Source organism: Humulus lupulus, chromosome 4, assembly GCF_963169125.1.
Source record: "Humulus lupulus chromosome 4, drHumLupu1.1, whole genome shotgun sequence".
Lineage (NCBI taxonomy): Eukaryota > Viridiplantae > Streptophyta > Magnoliopsida > Rosales > Cannabaceae > Humulus > Humulus lupulus.
Window position 1 is genome coordinate 249,976,165 of NC_084796.1, and position 20,353 is coordinate 249,996,517.

A 20,353-nucleotide genomic window follows, 5' to 3' on the forward strand; every position below is an offset into this window, starting at 1 on the left:
TTTATAGTGGTTCAGCCCCAATTTATTGGTAATAGCCTAATCTACTTGGAGTTGTGATATATAGATCCTACACTTAAGATCAGATGAACTTGAGCCAACTGAGTTTCTTAAGTGTAAGTAGAAAAATACAGAGTTTCTTTCTCTAGAGAATACAAGCTTTCTCTCTCTAAGATCTCTCAGAAAATGCCCCCAGAATGCCCCAAGTAGCAGTCCCAAAGTCTAAAAACTAGAGAGTTCTTTCAGTCTCCTAAAAAAATCAGCTCCCCCTAAATGATGTCATGAGCCCTCTATCTATAGGATCATGGATCGTACATCGGATATATTCCTTTGACCGAGTCCTTGGTTCTTCCAATAGACTTTAATTAATAAAATATAAATGAATTTAAATTACAATAATATAGCTATTATTCCGGGATATCTGAGAGATTCCCGCGACAGTTGAGAATGATTCGGGTTGAGGCTGTTACTGAGGACATAGGCAAGCACCTCTCGTCGGCAAAGCACTCCTCTGGTCTAGCATGACACATCTCTGGTCTAGCAAAACACTTTACTGGTCGGGCAAAACAAATGACTGATCGGCCAAAATGACTGACTGGTCGGCCAAAACAAATGACTGGTCGGTCAAAACGACTGACTGGTCGGGCAAAACAAATGACTGGTCGGCCAAAACGACTGACTGGTCGGCCAAAACAGATGACCGGTCGGTCAAAACGACTGACTGGTCGGCCAAACTCCTAACTGGTCAGTCAAACATCTTTACCGGTCGGACAGAAATTCTATCAGGTCGGTCATATCACTTTATCACAACTCCAAAGAGCCAATACATTTATTGACTATTAATGTGTCATTTACTGACCATGCATTGCCATTTGTCATTTCTGATTGCCACGTCATCGAACTGAAATTTTGGGGATAACATTTGCCCCCCAAGTTTATTATATGATTTACTCGTATGATAAATTTTTTCTCTAGCGAAATTTTTTTGAGGTCATCCAAAAGCTTCCATCCGATCAGTAACCTTCACTTTTGTAGTAAACCCACGATTGAACTTTTCTTTTGAATTCTTCAAATTCCATTTTTTGATCTTTTTGTAGTACCTCATGAGTAAGAAAACATGTTTGTGCCCCATGCTCTTGAGATTTGTTGTCGCCTTGGATCCTCTACCCGATCGGTCATTTTCTTGGCCTCTTGAATAAGTGTGTGACTAATAGGATAGGTTTATCTCTTCAGTCCCTTCTCAACTCCTCAGAAACAGCTTGGCCGATCGAAACATACACTCATTTCTTCAAACCGCTCGGACACTCGGAGATGTAGCTTTGGACGCAGCTTCTCAGATGCCCAGCCAACAGCTCCTTGGACATGCACCCCAACACTCGGACACCACCCAGCCGCTCGGACGCATCAGCTCCTCGGATGCACACACCATCTCCAAGCCGATTGGACATGCTGCCAGCATCCGCTCGGACGCACCCTACAGGCTGTTCGGACACGCCCCATCCAATCGGACACAACACCATCACGCTCGGACGCAGCCCCAGATGTGCCAACTCCTCGGATGCCCCTCAACTTCTCGGACACCACCCTAGTTGCTCGGACACCACGCAGCTACTCCTCGGACACCTGCCTCCTTGGAGGCACCAGCCTCCTCGGATGCACTTGCCTCCTAGCTCCTTGGCCTTGTACAAAACTTTATGGTTCATGCATTTATACTTTACTTTTCTTTGTTAACTTGAAGCATTCTAAGTCTTTTTAGACTTAAAAAAGGTTATAAGTTTTTTGTGAATAGTAAAGTCCCTCTGATGTATGCCTTATAATTTCGTATGAGTACTTAGTTTTCTAACTTAGAAATTCTAGACATTTCATAAGTCCATACTAAGTATATTTTCTCACACTCTTATTACTCTAATATTTTATGAGCATAATGTTTATTGTCACACGAATATCTACTTCTAACCTGAAATTTTTAAAAATTCCAAGTTACTTAAGCTTTGTCAAACAAGTTAGCTTAATGGCCTTTTTGGACTTCGAAAATTTACAAGTCAACCTAAAAATAGATATCTTAACTCGTGCTCTTATTGCCTGTGTTAAATTATATACCAGTATACCACATGTGCCCCCCAAGTGATCGAGGGTTGAAAGATCCTTAGTCACTTGCTACTTGACCGCATCTGTTCGAGCAGTTAATTACTCGTGAAACACATAGAATATATGAAAAATATTCGAGCAGTTGAACACTGCTTGAACGTATCGAGCAGTTGAACACTGTCCGATTTTACCGACTAGTTGAACATTGTTCGAATAATTAACACACATGCACATTTGTAGCAAGAATCGACCACGCTGCGCGTAGTCTCTTTTATTACTAGTAAATTAAAAAGGACAAAACGTGTCTAATAACTAGTCTTAAACAACAAAAATTGTTCAAAAATAGATGACTGGTCAACAAATAACCAGCTTATAAACCAAATTTAAATAACAAGTTAAACAACTTGAAATTAAACTACCACTCTGAAAGCGGTATTTAGAAATAATATATCCACAGACGTTCGCTGTTCCAGTGATTCTTGATCAAGCTCTGTTCCCCAATCTGATCCTAGCACTCCAACTCATGTCAAAGTATTTGGGCATACCTCTCCCTTGCTTTGTTATTATCCTCATCCAAGTAATGTGGACCTCCACATATAGTGTCTTTGGTAAAGTCCACAGGCCCGGGTTGCAAGGGTGGAGATCTCTGTCGTTTGAACCCAGGATTGTTGCTGCCTCCTTCTCCTTGGGGTGTTTCTGCCCAGTACTTTTTCAACTGGCCCGTCTGGAGAAGAAATTATATCTCGTCTTTGAGGTAATTGCATTCATTTGTGTCGTGACCATAATCTCCATGGAAACGACAAAACTTATTCATGTTTCTCTTACTCATCTCTTTCCTGATGGGTGGAGGTTTCTTGTAGGAAACCTCTTCATGACTAGCAAAATATATCTCTGCCCGGCTGGTCGAGAGAGTGGTGTAATTAGTGAACTGATGTTCATACTTGGTTGGCTTTTCGTTTGTACTCAACTTAGCCTTCTTTTCTTCATGGTGGTCAGACCCATTATTCCCACGTTTCTTTCCACCATTCTGACTATTTCCACCATTCTTAGGAGGGTCAATCGATCCGCTCGGATTGTTTATGCCATTCTCCTTTTTCTCGATTGCATCATCCAATTTCATATACTTGTCTACTCAGTCAAGAAATTGTTGAAGTGTTGAAATTGGATTTCTATGTATACTATCCCACAAAGGGCTCTGATAAGTTATCCCAGCGGATATGGCAACCATCTTCCCCTCGTCTCCTACAGCAGTTGCTCTATTGGCTTCTCTCATGAATATCTGTATATAATTCTTTAAAGAATCATCTTTTCCTTGTTTGATATATGCCAGGTGGTTGGCATAAACTGGTGGAGTCCGGGCAGCGCTGAACTATCTACAAAACTCCTTCATGAATGCTTCCCAAGAGGTAATGGAATTCGGCTTAAACTTCCAATACCATTCATGGGCAATATCCGACAATGTAGTCAAGAAAACTCTACACCGATAATCGTCACTTACTCCGAGAAATTCCATTTGGTCCTCAAATTTCCCAACATGTCTGATGGGATCTGCCTTTTTTGTATATACTGGCAGAACCGGTGCTTTATATTTTGCCGGCGGCTGGGCTGCTCTAATCCGGTCACAAAATGGGTTGCCACTCCGATGGTCTATCGCATCCATCTCGGAAGGCCGTTTTGACAAACCTTGCACTGCAGCCGTTAGCACGTCAAACTGGGCTTGGATGGCTGGTGCAACTGACGAAGTTCCAAGGTCTTGACCGCCTGGTCGGGCATTACCATATGGTGCACTGTCGTCAAGTATTTCTACTTGACTAGCAGGGAGGTTTAGATTTTGCCCTTCGACCGGGACGGTCCTCCTCTTGTTGGTGATAACGTCCCTTAGATCATTCCGGGAAGCATGCTCTCCTGCACGATCGAACACCGTACTTTTCGATTTTTCAGAGGGCTTACTACACGGGACTTGCTCTCTCCCACTACGCTGCTGGGCGGGGTGCAGTGGAGGCTTTTCGGTATGTGCCGGGCAGTCTTTTCCTCCTTGTTGGTCGTTGCCTTCTTTTTCCTTTGACTGGTCGGTGTGATGACTATCAGCCTCATCATGACCATGTCCATCTTTGAACTGTGAAGTTCCCTTATCTTGAGGAGTTCTCGTATAATCCTACTTGGGTGGGGTTTTCTTACTGCCCGATCGGTGACTTCTTGATCTCGAAATTTCTGATCGGTGGCTCCTAGAGGGAGTTCTAGTGTTCTCCATCTGTGTTGATACAGTTCTAGAGCGGACACCGTCATGTGCCTGACTAGTCTGATTGCTTCGACTCCGATCAGGTCCTCGAGAGTCCGTCCCTCCAGCAGGGGACTTTCGACTAGTGTTGTCCTTTCATGCTCCTTGGGCGGTTGCTTGTGCCACAACTTGAGCATTGGCTTAGGTCAATTGGGTAGCCGCCTCTAAAGCAAGTGCTGCTTCGCGATGTTTTCGGTCGTCCTCCTCTTATTGTTGTCTGATCTCTGCGCTTCTGGCCTCCATATCGCGCCTTTGTTGCTCTAACGTAGCTCTGTGCTTGGCCATCTCTTCAGCGAAAGACTCCTGACGAGCATTGAATTGCATCATCTCCTCTTGGAAAGCTCCTATTGCTTCTTGGAGTTGTTCAACTTCTGGAGTGGTCTCCTCGAGAAAGACCCTGGGCTCAGTCTCTAGGTTTTGCGGTCCAGGACCTTCTGATCTAGCAGGCTCTTTTAACGTGCCTGACTTTTTGGATGCCACATTGGTATTCTTGGGAGCCACCTTGACAAGATAGTTGTGTGTTTCTTCTCTTCAGGCTCTCAATGAAAGCACCAAAATGTTGGCCATGATTTTGGCCAATGACAAGTAGACGTCAAAACTACAATAAACCTTCAAAAGAAAATACGACACTGATAATTTTATAGTGGTTTAGCCCCAATTTATTGGTAATAGCCTAATCCACTTGGAATTGTGATATATAGATCCTACACTTAAGATCAGATGAACTTGAGCCAACTGAGTTTCTTAAGTGTAAGTAGAAAAATACAGAGTTTCTCTCTCTAGAGAATACAAGCTTTCTCTCTCTAAGCTCTCTCAGAAAATGCCCCCGGAATGCCCCAAGTAACAGTCCCAAAGTCTAAAAACTAGAGAGTTCTTTCAGTCTCCCAAAAAAATCAGCTCCCCCTAAATGATGCCATGAGCCCTCTATTTATAAGCTCATGGATCGTACATCAGATATATTCCTTTGACCTGGTACTTGGTTCTTCCAACATACTTTAATTAATAAAATATAAATGAATTTAAATTACAATAATATAGCTATTATTCGGGATATCTGAGAGATTCCCGCGACAGTTGAGAATGATTCGGGTTGAGGCTGTTACTGAGGACATAGGTAAGCACCTCTCGTCGGCAAAGCACACCCCTGGTCTAGTATGACACATCTCTGGTCTAGCAAAACACTTTACTGGTCGGGCAAAACAAATGACTGGTCGGCCAAAACAGATGACTAGTCGGTCAAAACGATTGATTGATCGGGCAAAATAAATGACGGGTCGACCAAAATAAATGACTGGTCGGCCAAAACGACTGACTGGTCGGCCAAAACAGATGACTGGTCAGTCAAAACGACTGACTGGTCGGGCAAAACAGATGACTGGTCGGTCAAAACGACTGACTAGTCGGCAAAACTCCTAACTGGTCAGTCAAAAATCTTTACCGGTCGGACAGAAATTCTATCAGGTCGGTCATATCACTTTATCACAACTCCAAAGTGTCAATACATTTATTGACTATTAATGTGTCATTTACTGACCATACATTGCCACATCATCGAACTGAAATTTTGGGGATAATAGTACCAAACAACACCTTAAATTATAAATAATCGAGTAACAAATTCATCTATCATATGAGAGTTAGATGTACCTGATAAATATGAAAGGTATGATGAAACATGCAAGATAATTTTTGCATGCCAAAACGCTATTGAAATCATAACTAGCATAATAAATAAAAAAATATGAAATTTGCAGCAAAAATCATTAAGTAGTTCAAAGGATTGTACTTAAATTACTAAGTAGTTTTTTTTGTGGCAAAAGTCGGGAAATTGTCTAAAATATTGCACTTAAGTCATAAAATAGTTTTTTTAGTGACAAAAGTCAGTAAGTAGTATAAAATGTTGCACTTAAGTCATTAAGTAGTTGTTTTTGTTGCAAAAGTCACATTTTACACAAAATTTATCTTAATTTTAATTAATCATAAAATGTCTAAGAATATATATTCATAACATTAATATAATAAATGGAACTCTTTTAAAAATAAACAATAATTTTAAAATTTCTAATATAAAAATATTATTCACTATTAGTTAAATTATTTTTTTAAAAATAAATACAACTTAAATTGAATTAAAAATAATTTTTCATGTTATAAATTTTGATTTTTTAAATTTGTAAAATAAATTTCAAATAATTGAAAATGTTAGAATTATATATATTTTTATTTTTTTATTAATTAATTAAAATTGAGATAAAATTAGTATAAAATATGACTTTTACAACTAAAAAACTACTTAGTGACTTAAGTGTAATATTTTAAATTACTTACTAACTTTTGCCACCAAAAAATCTATCTAATAGTTTAAGTGCAACATTTTAGCCTACTTATTGACTATTGTCGCCAAAAAAATTACATAGTGACTTAAGTGCAATTTTTTAGACTATTTAATTATTTTCGCCGCAAATCTCCCTAAAAAACGGCATTAAACGTAGGTTAACTTTTTCGAGTCAAATCACTATAATCTTGGTTTTTCGTCTCTTTTTTCACATCCATTTCTCTCAAATCAACAACAGATCTCTTGTAATTCCGATTATAGACTTTTTAAGTCAACATTTTGGTACTTTTGTTTAGAGAACTGTGAGCCTTTCCATATCTTGGAACTAGAAATTTCTAAATCATCCATGCCTCCACACAAAGCCACCCATAATGCTCATGAAAGCTCAACGACCACAGTAGCTACCCCCGAGCCCCCATATTTAGAACCGCCTCAATAGCTAGGAAAGTAGCCAATGGGGAAAGAAAGTCATATGCCAACAGAGTCCGTGCCCATGTCACTCTACCACACTACCCAATTGCAACGGACCCTTCTTGAGACACAACAACAATTGAGGAGGATGCAAATGAGCCAAGCTAAGACAAAATCTACCCACCAATACACTTCTACGCCAAAAGTAGGAAGTGTTCTTGTGAGGAATGCAAGCAATCTCAAATTGAAAATATTGCCCGAGTAGAAGAGAGATTACAAACGAAGGCTCGTTTATGTATTACAAATCTCGAGGAAGCATAAGCGTTAATTTGCAAGCAATTAGAGACCCCTCACACCACGTGTGAGCCAAAAGATTGGACATTCTAAGCAGTAGTCATAGCCAGTCACTCGAGGGCTGGTGTGGATGTTGTTGGCCAAGAAGACTCTTTGTTATTGGTGATTGAAAATGGTTACAAGTAACATTTTTTAATACAACTCAAAAGAGTAACAAGGAGTTACAAATAGTTACAACAGCCATAACGGAATCAAGCTAACTAATTAGTCAATCAATTATCTTTCTTCAACATGCTAATACACTGTGAGTGCTATCAAATAAATACATCATTTTAATCAAATTTGGGAAAAAAATTAAAAGTTTAAAGGGAGCAAATAAACGCAATAATAACTTAATTTTTATTCTATTTTTTCTGTTTATTTGGCAAAAAATCTGAATTAATATACAACCATTCGTTCCAAAATAAACTTGGGATTTATTCAAGTGAGCCAAGTAGTTCTTCCACAAATATCAAGTGGTCATAGTTGATGACCATTTTTTGCCATTTTTGTCTGGACATTAATGAAAATCCAAATCTGAGATGAGAAAGTGATGTTTCAACATTCTCAAATTCTCTGGTGACTACTAAATTAGAGAGTTTGTGGTGAAAGGAGTGTCCAAATAGTCAGCAATTGCCCAAACCACAAAAAAAGAAAGAACCAATTAGAAGGAGCCGCGTCAACAACGTATTAAGTCCGCCCAACACACAAATAAATAAAATAAAGTAATATTTTTATATTTTATTTAAGGTTTATATTAATTTAAGTTTTTATTTTATTATTATTATTTAATATCATTTTGAACTCTCAATTTTAAACCATTATAAAGTTGATTTTTTGTTTTGCTTATCAGTAAAAATATATATATAAATATATATATCTATTCTATATAATAAGTGTGTAGATAATAAATTTTTTTGTTTTTAATGGTTTTTTATTTTTTTAATGTTAACTTTAATAGAATATTCTTACATTTAATAGAATATTCTTATAGTTTGTAAATATTTAAACTTAAATAAAATAAAATAAATAATTAAAAAATTAAAATAAGATATTTTTGAGATATTTTACAATGATCATTTTTAAAAAATAATAAATAATTAAACAAATTAAAATATTATATTTTTTTAGATATTTTACAATGATAATTATTTAAAAATAATAAATAATTAAACAAATTAAAATATGATATTTTTTTAGATATTTTACAATGATAATTATTTAAAAATAATAAAATTATTTAAAAAACTTAAATAAAATTTAATTAAACTTCAACTCACTTATTAGAATAATATCATATTAAATATATAATATAATCTACTGTTAATTACTAACAAATTATTTAAAAAAAAACTAGCAAGAAACTTAAATTTAAAATACATATATAATATTTAATATAGTCACTTCCAAATTCAAATACTAGAACAAACATAAACAAAAATAAATAAATTATTTAATTAAAATATGATATTTATTTGAAATTTATATGATATTAATATAAATTTAATAAAAATAATTACTAAATTCTATAAATAAAACTAAGCAAACGTATATATTACACATTATTTGTATCTAGTATATATATATATACTCTTCACTCAAATTTAATTAATCATATATTCAAGACAACAAAATTTATAGGAAAAAAATAAAAAAATTAAATAATTGAGTTGAGGTATAATTTTTTCACTAATTTATAAAATAAAACCATATTTATAGTTAATTAAAGGGAAAATATCATTTCGGTTCCTGTATTTTTTCTTAATGCGCAATCGATTACTATATTTTTGTTAAATGATAATTCAGACTATGTGTGTGTTTATAAAATGGATCGAAATTGTAACGCCTCACATCACTATGACTGTTTCCTGGAATGACGACTGATCCTGCAAACCAACACGAGTCTTTCCAGCATGTTTTGCCCTCACTCACACGCTTTCAAGGAAAACTTCCTAGGAGGTTACTCATCATGAGACTACTCCAAGTCAAGCATGCTTAACTTTGGAGTTCTTAACTTTGGAGGTTACCTATCTTGTTAGTATAAGTAGTACTCATCAATCCATTTAAGTCATCTTCAATTGTGTAGTCTCATACTTACACAATCTTAGAATCATCACACTTGACCTTCCCCAGGCAGTGTGGGATTGCAGAGCTTTTAGCCGGCATTTCCCCCTACGGATCATGGGATTCTGACTATCACAAAAATAGTACTAAAGACCTGATTTTGGTCAAAATATTTTCAATTATAAGGTTAATTCTTGAGTCATTGGTGATGCATTGAGTTCAGAGAAGCGAGGAAAATCATTGAGGAATTGAGAATGAAATATTATATTTAAAAATATTTTGATCATAATTGGGTACATAGTGCTATTTTGTTTCATTTTGCTAAAAAAATAATATCAAAATTGTCATTTAACAAAATACAAAGACCGATTGCGTATTTAAGAAAAACATTAGACTAAACTAATATTCTCCCTGAATTAAAATAGAGAACTACAAGTGAAATTATAAAAAGGCAAAATATTATTTTGGGCCATGTGTATTTTCCGAATATGCGATCAGTCCTTGTGTTTTGTTAAATAATAAATCGGATCTTGTATGTTTACAAGATGGATTAAAATACTCTCAACCAAATTTTGGTCAAAATATTTCAATTATAAAATCAATTATCAAGTTATTAGTGATATAATGTGTCGAGGAGCTGAGAATGAAATATTATATTTAAATATTTTTTTTACCAAAATTGCATATAAAATACTATTTTGATTTATTTTATAAAACACAAAATCTACATTATCATTTAATAAAACACAGAACTTCGTATTTAGAGTCAAACAGATATTTTAGGATATACTCATTTATATATTTATTCCGTGTTTTCGCGTCCATGAGAGCCACAAGCAGGAATAGAATAGTAAAGTAAATCCATGTGTTTTTTTTATCTCTTTCCCAACTTGCTAATAAGAAAGAATTACTAAATGAATCGAATACGTAAGTTGTTCAAGTGGCCCATCATCTTTTGTTTATTCTACTAGATTTTTGTAAGTCTTCATCCAATCTAGTACTACTTCACTTTGTCTTTTGTCTAAAATCTAATAGAATCTTCCCATGTGGACCAACACAATTACGTAATTATCCCTTCCTTTATAATTTCATCTTCATAAGTCTCATCGTAACCGACATTAATATTTAAGATTTACTATATGGGATAAGTTCCTCCAACACATTTTTAACACAAATTTTCCTAAACTTTAAACATATATTATGGAGTTTCTACAAATATATATATATATATTTTATGTTAGATATCTTAAAATGTATGTATTAGTGTATATCTTATGTGTTTCCAGCTCGTTAATAGTTTTCGGTGCGATTTTTTTTATAATCATATTTATTGTAGTTATTTAGAATATCTTATAAATTTTCAAGAAATTCCGAATAATTTACATTGTCAAAAATTAGGTTCAAACATGTTATTAGTCGAAAAACATGCCTAAAATTATAATTTTTAAGTATGCACTGTAGAATTTTCCTATATATATTATAAGGATATTGATGACCAAACTATCCTCCCCACCGAGAGAAATCCAAAGAACATGCCTAAATCAATTCTTGCCCTCGAAAAGCATGTCAATATCCACTACGAACAAAATGCATACTCGAGTCATCATGATGCCAAACAAGTTGGTTTAGCGTCTTCAGGTGCGACTATAAAATAGACAAAATCACCCTTGTTTCCTCATCAAAAGCTTGAAAGATCAAGGACACATTCCACTCCCCAATAGAAAGCCTTAGAAAAGCAACGATGGTTGTATTGTTAAGGACTCATCCAGACGAGGAGCAATGAGCCCTTCGTGTGGGGATCAACTTATTAAAGTAGTTAGAAATAGTAGACTCGCTCCTAACTTGCCACCAGAAGCCATTATTCAACAACTCTCTTCCTTATAGAATGCTTCGCCTAATATAAGACGATTTAGATATAACAAAAATTTGAATGTAAGCACATCCAAATTTACACCACTAGTACTACTTTTTTTTGCCAAACTTAGTTTCTAGTATAAATAAATCATGAAAAATCTATTTTTTTAAGTTGTTGGAAATGCTTCGCATACAAATATTATATTGTTATACCTATTTTGGCTTAACGATATGGCAAAAATGTATAGGCTAGATTACTTGAAATGGCTATATCGCCTATGTGAGGGCAGGGTAGCTACACTTGGGATCGCCTACATCGGGCACAACTTAGTCACCATATTTGGAATCGCCTAGTATGTAGTGTGTGCAAAAGACATTACTACAAATGATAAGGACAACGTCATAGACGTTCCCATAGATTTTGAAATTTAGCCAAATCAGGCAAAGTGTAGTTACAATCAACTTCAGCGGCCTCTTCATCGAGCTCTTTGTAATCATTCCCCATAACAACCTCAAGAAACTCATTCAAATTAACTCAAAATATATTTATATTATTCTTTAAAAAAAAATTGTGATATGGCAAATAATATTTTGGCAAAATTCTAAAGTCTGATCACTTCTTTTTTTTTTAAAGAATTAGGTTTATGTCAAGTTTGTTTTAATAATTATAAAGCCTATTGTAGAATTTTAAAAACACAAAAGTTATATATAGTTATTTATGATTGAATGTGCATATCCTCTCTTAACAGAACTCATTTTGACTAGAAAAAAAAAGAGTTTTTTTTTTGTAATGCAAGTAATGTACTATGATTTTTTTTAAAAAAAATTATTTATTGGAAAATAAAAGTGGTTGAAATTAGTGTGTAAACTCTATGGTAATGTTTGGTAATACTTAAAAAATAGTTTTTTTATTTAATTAATTAAAAATTTGACAATTAAATATAAAATGTGTTTGGTAATTTTATTTTTATTTATTATTTTTTAAAATTTATTAAATTTTGAAAATACAATTTTTTCACTTTCAAATTTTTTTTAAATAGATTTTAACTTTTTTTTTTTTTCTTATTCTTCAAACAAACACCTCATATTATTAAACAAAAAATAAAAATAAAAGTTATGAAAGACCTTTATTATTTTTTGTTTTTAAAAACAAAAAACAAAATAGTTATCGTATATATTTTTATTTTTTAAAAAATAAAAAAATAATATTTTTATTTTTGTATTTAAAAAAAAACCTACGTGTGTACAATTAGTCCCCACAAATTTTAGGACATTATTATTGCCTTTTCTTAGTCAACTAAATTAATTAAATGTCCTCAAAAAAAATATAAACACTTGTAGATATAAAAAGAAAAAGGCCTTGTCTTGTATAAATTTTTATATTTCATTTTCAAGGCTGTCAAAATTAAATAAAATATTTTGGTGTAGAGTTTTAGTAGAAAAGAAAAATTTGTGTTTGGCAAAACTAGTATCGTCATCATCTGAGCCTAACTTACCTAACCCATTCCTTTCTCTCATTCTATTCTAGGGTTTCTCTCTTTCTCCACCAAGGTGAAGATTTTATCTTTTGAATTCGTAGCTTTTTCGATACTAATATTAATTTCAAGGGGTTCAATTTCTCATGTGATTGTTTTGTCATTGAATTTTCTACAGGTTGTGCAGAAGAAGAACATGGAAGCAGCGACAGTGACCCTTATGCAGTCTCCGTTGGGTGTCTGTAGAGTTTCCAATTCCATTTCCAGATCCCTAAATTTGACTTCTACTTGTACTCGTTTCGTTAATTTCGGTACCAATTTGGGTCTCTCAATCAAGGTATTATATTTTCATTATCTAAATTTTTCTTCAATTTCTTTTATTATTTTGTTTTCCAAACTTAAAGATTGAGTTTTGGGTAGAAATCAGCTGAGGATCTTAGTTGGGTATTTTTTTTTATTTCTCAACTTCTTATTTCCTGTGGTTACTGTGCCTTAATATTCTTTATTTTATTTTTTTATGTAATTATCAACTTTTTTTTAAGCTTTGAAGGCACAAAAACGTACTTTGAATGTGGAATTATTAATTTATTTTTGTCCAAAGTCGAAATTTGTTGGAATCCTGAAAATTTTGGGGGCATTGAGATTTCGATTCTGCAGTTTTATTTTGTGGGGTTGTGGAGTTTGAACTTTGATTGTTTAACGTTAGATTTTTGAAGTGTTTAATGTCTTTCAGTTCCTGGTTTCATGGAGATGTTTTGTTTTCTAACCACTTAAACATTTTGTGCATAATGGCAGCACGAAACTTCAATTTCAAAATCAAAGCTAGGGCAAAGGAGAATAAATTATGGAAATAGGAGGTTCCCAGTTGTTAGAGCGTCCTTAACTCCAAATTCAGGAGGATCAGTTTCTCCAATTGCTCCATTACAACTGGAGTCTCCTATAGGACAGTTTTTAACACAAATCTTAGTAAGCCATCCACATCTTGTGCCAGCCGCGGTTGAGCAGCAGCTTGAACAGCTTCAAACTGACCGTGATGCCGAGGAAACAGCTGAGAAAACGGATGAATCTTCTGAAAAAACCACCGAGTTGGTTTTGTACAGGTCTGTGTTTTATCTTTAAATTTGGTGGTTGAATCATGCCATGAATTTACTAGAGCTGAAAAGCAGAGAACTTTGCAATTATCTGTGTTTTAAGTTTCCTTGGTCGTCAGGTTTGAAATCTTGTATTGAAACAGAGGGTTTCCTTTCTGTGTCTCTCCCTATTTAACTCTCAAAAAGCACTTTGTTTTCATTTTGTTTTATTGGACATTTGAGAGAATCTAATTCGCAGAGAAAGGGTATTGATCTTTCAGTGTTTTTTCTGATATTATATTTACAGGAGAATTGCTGAGGTTAAGGCTAATGAAAGGAAAAAGACCTTGGAAGAAATTTTGTATGCCTTGATTGTTCAGAAATTCATGGATGCCAGTGTTTCTCTGGTACCATCCATTATTCCCGCTGCTGCTGCTGCTTCTGCTTCAGATTCTTCTTCGCGCGTTGATTCCTGGCCTAGTCAAGATGAGAAGCTTGAGCAGCTTCACTCACCGGAAGCCTATGAGATGATCCAGAATCATCTAGCTCTTATTCTAGGAAACCGGTTAAGTGACTCTGCTTCAGTAGCCCAGATAAGCAAACTCAGGGTTGGGCAGGTGTATGCAGCTTCTGTGATGTATGGATACTTCCTCAAGCGGGTTGATCAGAGGTTTCAACTTGAGAAGACAATGAAAATCCTTCCAGATAAATTGGATGAAGAAAGTAATGTCGACGCTAAACCTCTCGGTGGAGAAGTGACTTTCCAAGGAGCACCTTCTCATCCTGAAGTGTCTTCATGGGCTGGGGGCATCAGTTCTGGGGGTTTTGGTTCTGGTGTTAAGAATTCCCGACTGCGGACCTATGTTATGTCTTTCGATGGGGATACCCTTCAGAGATATGCAACCATAAGATCCAAAGAGGCTGTTAGCATTATTGAAAAGCACACCGAGGCACTCTTTGGAAGACCGGAGATTGTTATAACACCTCAGGGAACTGTTGATTCTTCCAAGGATGAGGTTATCAAGATTAGCTTTGGTGGTTTGAAGAGGCTTGTTCTTGAAGCTGTGACATTTGGTTCTTTTCTCTGGGATGTGGAAAGCTATGTGGATTCCAGGTACCATTTTGTGATGAATTGATTATGTCTGCCTAAATACCTGGCATAGCTAGTTTGGAAATGATGGCACTGCTGACTGGTTTATTATAAGATAGTGAGTGTAAATTTTATTGATGATACCAAGTTAGTTGGTGCAAAATATTCTGTAAATAGATAATTTGTTTCTAAATTTTAGTAAGGATTAAATAAAATATACTTTGGAGTTTTTGGTGTGAAAGCTTTCTTCCATGTTTTTATTAATATAGATATGTTGCTTTTATTAATAGAACATCAATGTGAACAATTGGACAGCTTATTAGAATTTCTTTTCTTTTTTTAATTGAGTTTATTGAAAAATTCTACAATTGATCATAGAATTGTCCCACTGAAACAAAACTAACTTTCAGTTTGACTATGTTCAAATATTATTGTTGTAATATCCAAAATAATTGTTATAAACTAACTAATATAGATAAAGTATATTTTACAAAACTAATTCAATTAATTTATAATACTAACTATTTTTTTTGTCCTCTCTTCCTCTCCTTCATCTTAATAGTTTCCAACATCTTTTTTCTCTCTTGATTTTACTTTTCTTTTCTGTAAAATCCCATATTTTTTTAATTATATATGTTAAAGATTTATTTGAGGAAGGTTTCCAAAGTTGGGACAAAATGAAGTTCTAGCTTCTTCTAAAGTGGACTAGAATTCAAAACTTTCTTAATTAGGTTGTTAGTAAGTAATTATGAACAAATTTTTCTTAAGGGTCACTTTCAAAAGAGAGATCCATCACTTTTCGCCACCATTTGCTATCATTTACACACGAATAAAGTCTTTTTTGACACTTGCAAACTCGAAAATTTTCATTGACTATGCTTTATACTAGTTTCAATGAGTTCAGCTCGGGTTCTAGATGAATATTGAGGAATCATTAATAATCATTCTATGAGAGAATATTTCATTTAAAAATAATTGGTTGTAACAGTCAATGAACAGAAGATGTACTGATTAAATTTTCTTATCAATCAAATATTTATCACAAACCTTCTTTTCCATCTTCGAATACGAGTTTTGAAACACTATAATTATAATTGTTTCCATTTTTCCATCTTTTCCATCTTCGAATACGAGTCTTGAAATACTATAATTATAATTGTTTCCATTTTTCAGCACGAGTCTTGATTTTATGTTAATAATTATTAATTTTCATCTTAAAGCCAATAAGTAATAAGTAGTGCAACTAATGTTCTTATCAACAATTCGATTTTCTCACACCCTTTTCATTTCCATGTGGGACACTTTGATGAGGAAGACATTGTGGTTATCAATTCAATCCAATCCAATAGATGAATCTCATTGTAATAATGATCATGAAATGATTACATAAATCCTTATGAGGCAGAATAGAGACCCTTGGATAAACTCAAAGTATGCATAACTCTGCCAAATATGTTGTGAAAGGCCACAACTGCATCGGTTGGTGTGAGTTGAACAGATATGAAGCCTTGGCCATCATAGTAAAATCTCATTCCATCTTGGCTATTTGCAGTGAAGTCACCTTTCCATGCTTTTGAGCCACCACCACTGGTCAAGAACTGGATTTGGCTGCATATCAATCACACTGTTATTGGTGCTGAGAAATCCAATTCTTGTTCTTTATATTTTACATAATATTATGGGTTTATACTTTTTTAGACCTTGTGTTTTTGTGTATTACCTGTTTGAATTTTGTGTTTTGACAAATTACTTTTTGGATTCTATGTTTTGTAAAATAGTTAAAATAGAACCCTAAACTCAATTTTGATAAATAAAAAATTGAATATAACAACATAGTTTTTAAGCAGAATGATTTTATTTTTGTTCTGAATTGTTAGTTTTGTAAATTATTTGTGATTTTAGTTAGGAGATCATTGACCAAAATCGGATTTAGGGTTCTATTTTAACCATTTTACAAATTATAGGGTCCAAAAAATAATTTGTCAAAACACAAGATCCAAACAGGTAATGTAACAAAATACAGGGTCCAAAAAAGTATAAACCCTAATATTATTAGCTATTGACAATGTGAGTAAACAAACTTACCTTGTGGTGCTACTTATGTGTTGCAAACAATGGTCATGACCATTTATGTACAAATCTACTTCGTTTGCCTGAAATTATAAGAACAAGGTTATTAGAGATGCACTGCATGCATACAAAGTTTGGTATTCAAAATGAGGTGGAAATAAGAAGATATTATGTACAAGATTGGGTAGTGTTAAAAGTCAGTGCTAAACATTATGGTGCTCAACATTATTAGCAATGGAAAATCTCAACCATACTTGTATAGAGAAATTGGCGAGAATGACTTTTTTTTTTTGTTTGAGTGATTTTGTACTCTGGCATGCTTTTGATAATTTTGTGCAAAATGATATCTGTCTAAAAATTTAACCAGTTGTCTTTTGACCAGCTGTTTAAAATTTGACCAGTTATATAAATTTTTCGATCAGCTGTGTAAAATTTTCGACTAGCTGTCTAAATTGTCAATGACCATTTTGCAAAGAATTATCTAAACTAAACTAGAGTGCAAAATGACTTGAAAAAATATGTCATTTTGTCAAGGAACCCTACTTATATAAGTAGTGGTGAATATTCTAATTATTTAAGTGCAATTGCTTTCTTTTTTTTTTTGAAAAAAAAGTAAGGGATGAAAATAGAATATTTTATAATGTCATTTTGAGAAATGATATTCTTTTGATAATTTTGGCAAAATGACATATGTCTAAAGTTTGGACACGGTGTCGAGTTCTGTAAAAACTTGTCGGAATAAAGTTATTATGCAAATAGACAATAACAAATGTTATTTTTCCAAACCTCTCTTAAAAAAGGGTTTTTTTGCAAAATAGTTTTCTTTTTATAATCACTTTGCACAATAGCTTTATTTGATTTTTTTTTTTTTTTAAATGACATTCTAAACACCCTACACCCTATTCAAAAATTTCGACACCCTATCAAATCTACCATTTTACAAAGTAACGTCATAGACTAGTATATTTTTTGTGATTTCTTTTTGGTGCTAATTACCTCAAGAATTGGTAGGAGTTGCTTCACTAACTCTTTGGTGTCACCATGATGCCCTGCGCTTCTGATGCCATGATGTCCAATGACAAATTTCCACTTTGCAGCCGAATTAGTCAATGCTAAATCCACATCCTGTCCCCAAAAATCCAAGACCAATACATTAGCTAGGGGTACGTCTATAGTGCAACTCCTGAAAATGAACATACTGGTGCACTGCCTCCTGTTTTTCGATACCAAGATGATTTTCTGTGAATTTTTTTATGACCATGTATATTATAATTATATAGAGCATCCTGCAAATTTTCGATAAATTCTGAATAGTTTACAGTGCCGAAAACAAGGTTCAAATAATTTGTTACACGCGTGACTGATTTTTCTTATGCGCGTGGAAGATAACCAGTTTGAACCATATTTTCGATATTGTAAATTATTCAAAAAAATTTAAAAATTTACCGGATGCTCCAAGTAACTACAATATACACGGTTATAAAAAAAATTATTGCCTCAAAAATTATTCCAGGACCGAAAACAGGAAGGATATGCACTCGGTGCTCCCAAAAACATGGGGTGAACTCTAGAATTTTCCTATACACACACAAAATGAAGCTAAGTATAGTGATCTACAACTATGAGTAACCTCGAGAAGGTTTGAAAGGTACTCTTCTCTTGGAAGTACACCTCTCCAATCGTATCGATGGTGCTTTGGCCTTAGAAAATACTTGTCCACAAAAGGAGTTGTGTCCACAAAGAACAACTCTACAATTTCTGCAAAGCCATTGGGTTTGGTCAGTATTGAGATACCTATCAATTGGAATGAAAATCATGAAAATGTATTGAGGTTCAATTGGTTTTTTCATTACCTGAGTTAACAACAAATGATCTCATGCAAAGCCATCGGCTGTCGACATTTCTAAACATAGGGCTCAATTGTGCCTCAACATCTCCCCTGTAGTCATGGTTTCCTAACACTGAAATCCATTGTAGTTTTTTTTGTGATTAAACATAATAAAGAGTGAAAGATTTCAATAAATAAAGAGTTTGTTTGGATTGAATAGGATTAATATTAGTGCTTCATTTTGTTTGGCATTCCAAATATAATGACTAAATAAAATAAAAATATGAGACCTACTTTATGTTGAGAATAGGTGTAAAATATATAAAGAACCTATGTTAATTGATTCATGTAAAAAAAAGAAAAATTCACATATTTACTTAAGATTTAAAACAAATACTAAAATATATGGAATTTGTAAAAAAAATTACAAAAATATGGAGTGGCATAATCGTAAATGCGAAACTTTTTTTTTTTTGTAAACAAAGTTTACAAATTATTTGTAACTAAAATTTACAAATTTGTAACCATATATTACAATTTTGTAAACAACATTTATAGACTAAATAGAAAATTGTATCAGGCGATTACAAAACTGTTACAAATTCTTATCTGTATTTTTGTAATTTTTGTAAAATTTCGTATTTTTCGATTTTTTTTTTTAAATTTACAGTGAAATGTGTAATTTTTCCAAAAAAGAAATAACCCTTCGTCTTATCATATTTTATTAACGCTTACCATTGTACCATGGCTTCTGAAGGCTCTTAGCTGTGTATATTTTGGTAAAAGAATTCTCAAATGCAGGGTCATCAATGCTCTTCAATCCATCGTCATAAAAATTATCTCCAGTCGAGACCACAAAGTTTATGCTTAGCTTCTCTCCTATTTTTCCCATCTAATAAAAAAAATTACAAAATAAATATACATAAGAAAAAAAATCAAGTTAATAGAGTGTGACTTATATATCTTAATTCTTATATAATCATAATAAGTGTAGCCAAAAAAAAAATACATAAATCACTTATGAAGTTGCACTAATCAAGGGATTTTGAACTTTCTTATATAAAAAGTGAAAAACAAGAACACACATACATAAAACACAAAATATAAAAAAAAGAGCGAAAACCTGACGAGCAACTTGAGTTTGATTGTAATCTCCTTCTCTTCCCCAATCTCCGACGACCAAAAAGCTTAAGGAACCGTCGGCGTTTGTAGGGTGCTCCAACCGCAGAAGCTCCGCGGTTGCAGGTGGAAGAAGACATAAGAAGAAGAAGAAGAAAAATCCATAGACGCCAATGAAGCTTATCAACAAGAACCTCAAATGGCATGCCATCATCAATTTCTTCAATTCCTATACACAAACTTTCTCTAGTTATAAGAGATTTAAGAGGAAGAAAATGACTACTTCCTTCACTTCCTTCATATATATATATATGATGTTTTTGTACGTGTACAAAGAAGTT

At 33.7% G+C, this 20,353-nt stretch overlaps 2 protein-coding genes across 2 annotated transcripts; one reads left to right on the forward strand and one right to left on the reverse strand.

The window, feature by feature from the left end:
* Nucleotides 1-12,753: 12,753 nt before the first annotated feature.
* On the forward strand, nt 12,754-15,236 carry LOC133831700 (UV-B-induced protein At3g17800, chloroplastic). The gene is made up of 4 exons (XM_062262091.1): nt 12,754-12,911; nt 13,014-13,172; nt 13,631-13,935; nt 14,213-15,236. Exons 2-4 carry the CDS (start codon nt 13,032-13,034, stop codon nt 15,039-15,041), a joined length of 1,275 nt encoding a protein of 424 aa, XP_062118075.1. The 5' UTR covers nt 12,754-12,911; nt 13,014-13,031; the 3' UTR covers nt 15,042-15,236.
* Nucleotides 15,237-16,319: 1,083 nt separating this feature from the next.
* Nucleotides 16,320-20,316, reverse strand: LOC133831701 (purple acid phosphatase 3-like). Its single transcript, XM_062262092.1, has 7 exons — nt 20,017-20,316; nt 19,629-19,785; nt 18,919-19,026; nt 18,696-18,823; nt 18,062-18,190; nt 17,081-17,148; nt 16,320-16,603 (listed from the first exon to the last, which is right to left on the reverse strand). The coding sequence occupies exons 1-7, from the start codon at nt 20,224-20,226 to the stop codon at nt 16,390-16,392; spliced, it is 1,014 nt and encodes a 337-aa protein (XP_062118076.1). The 5' UTR covers nt 20,227-20,316; the 3' UTR covers nt 16,320-16,389.
* Between the last annotated feature and the right edge of the window lie 37 nt (nt 20,317-20,353).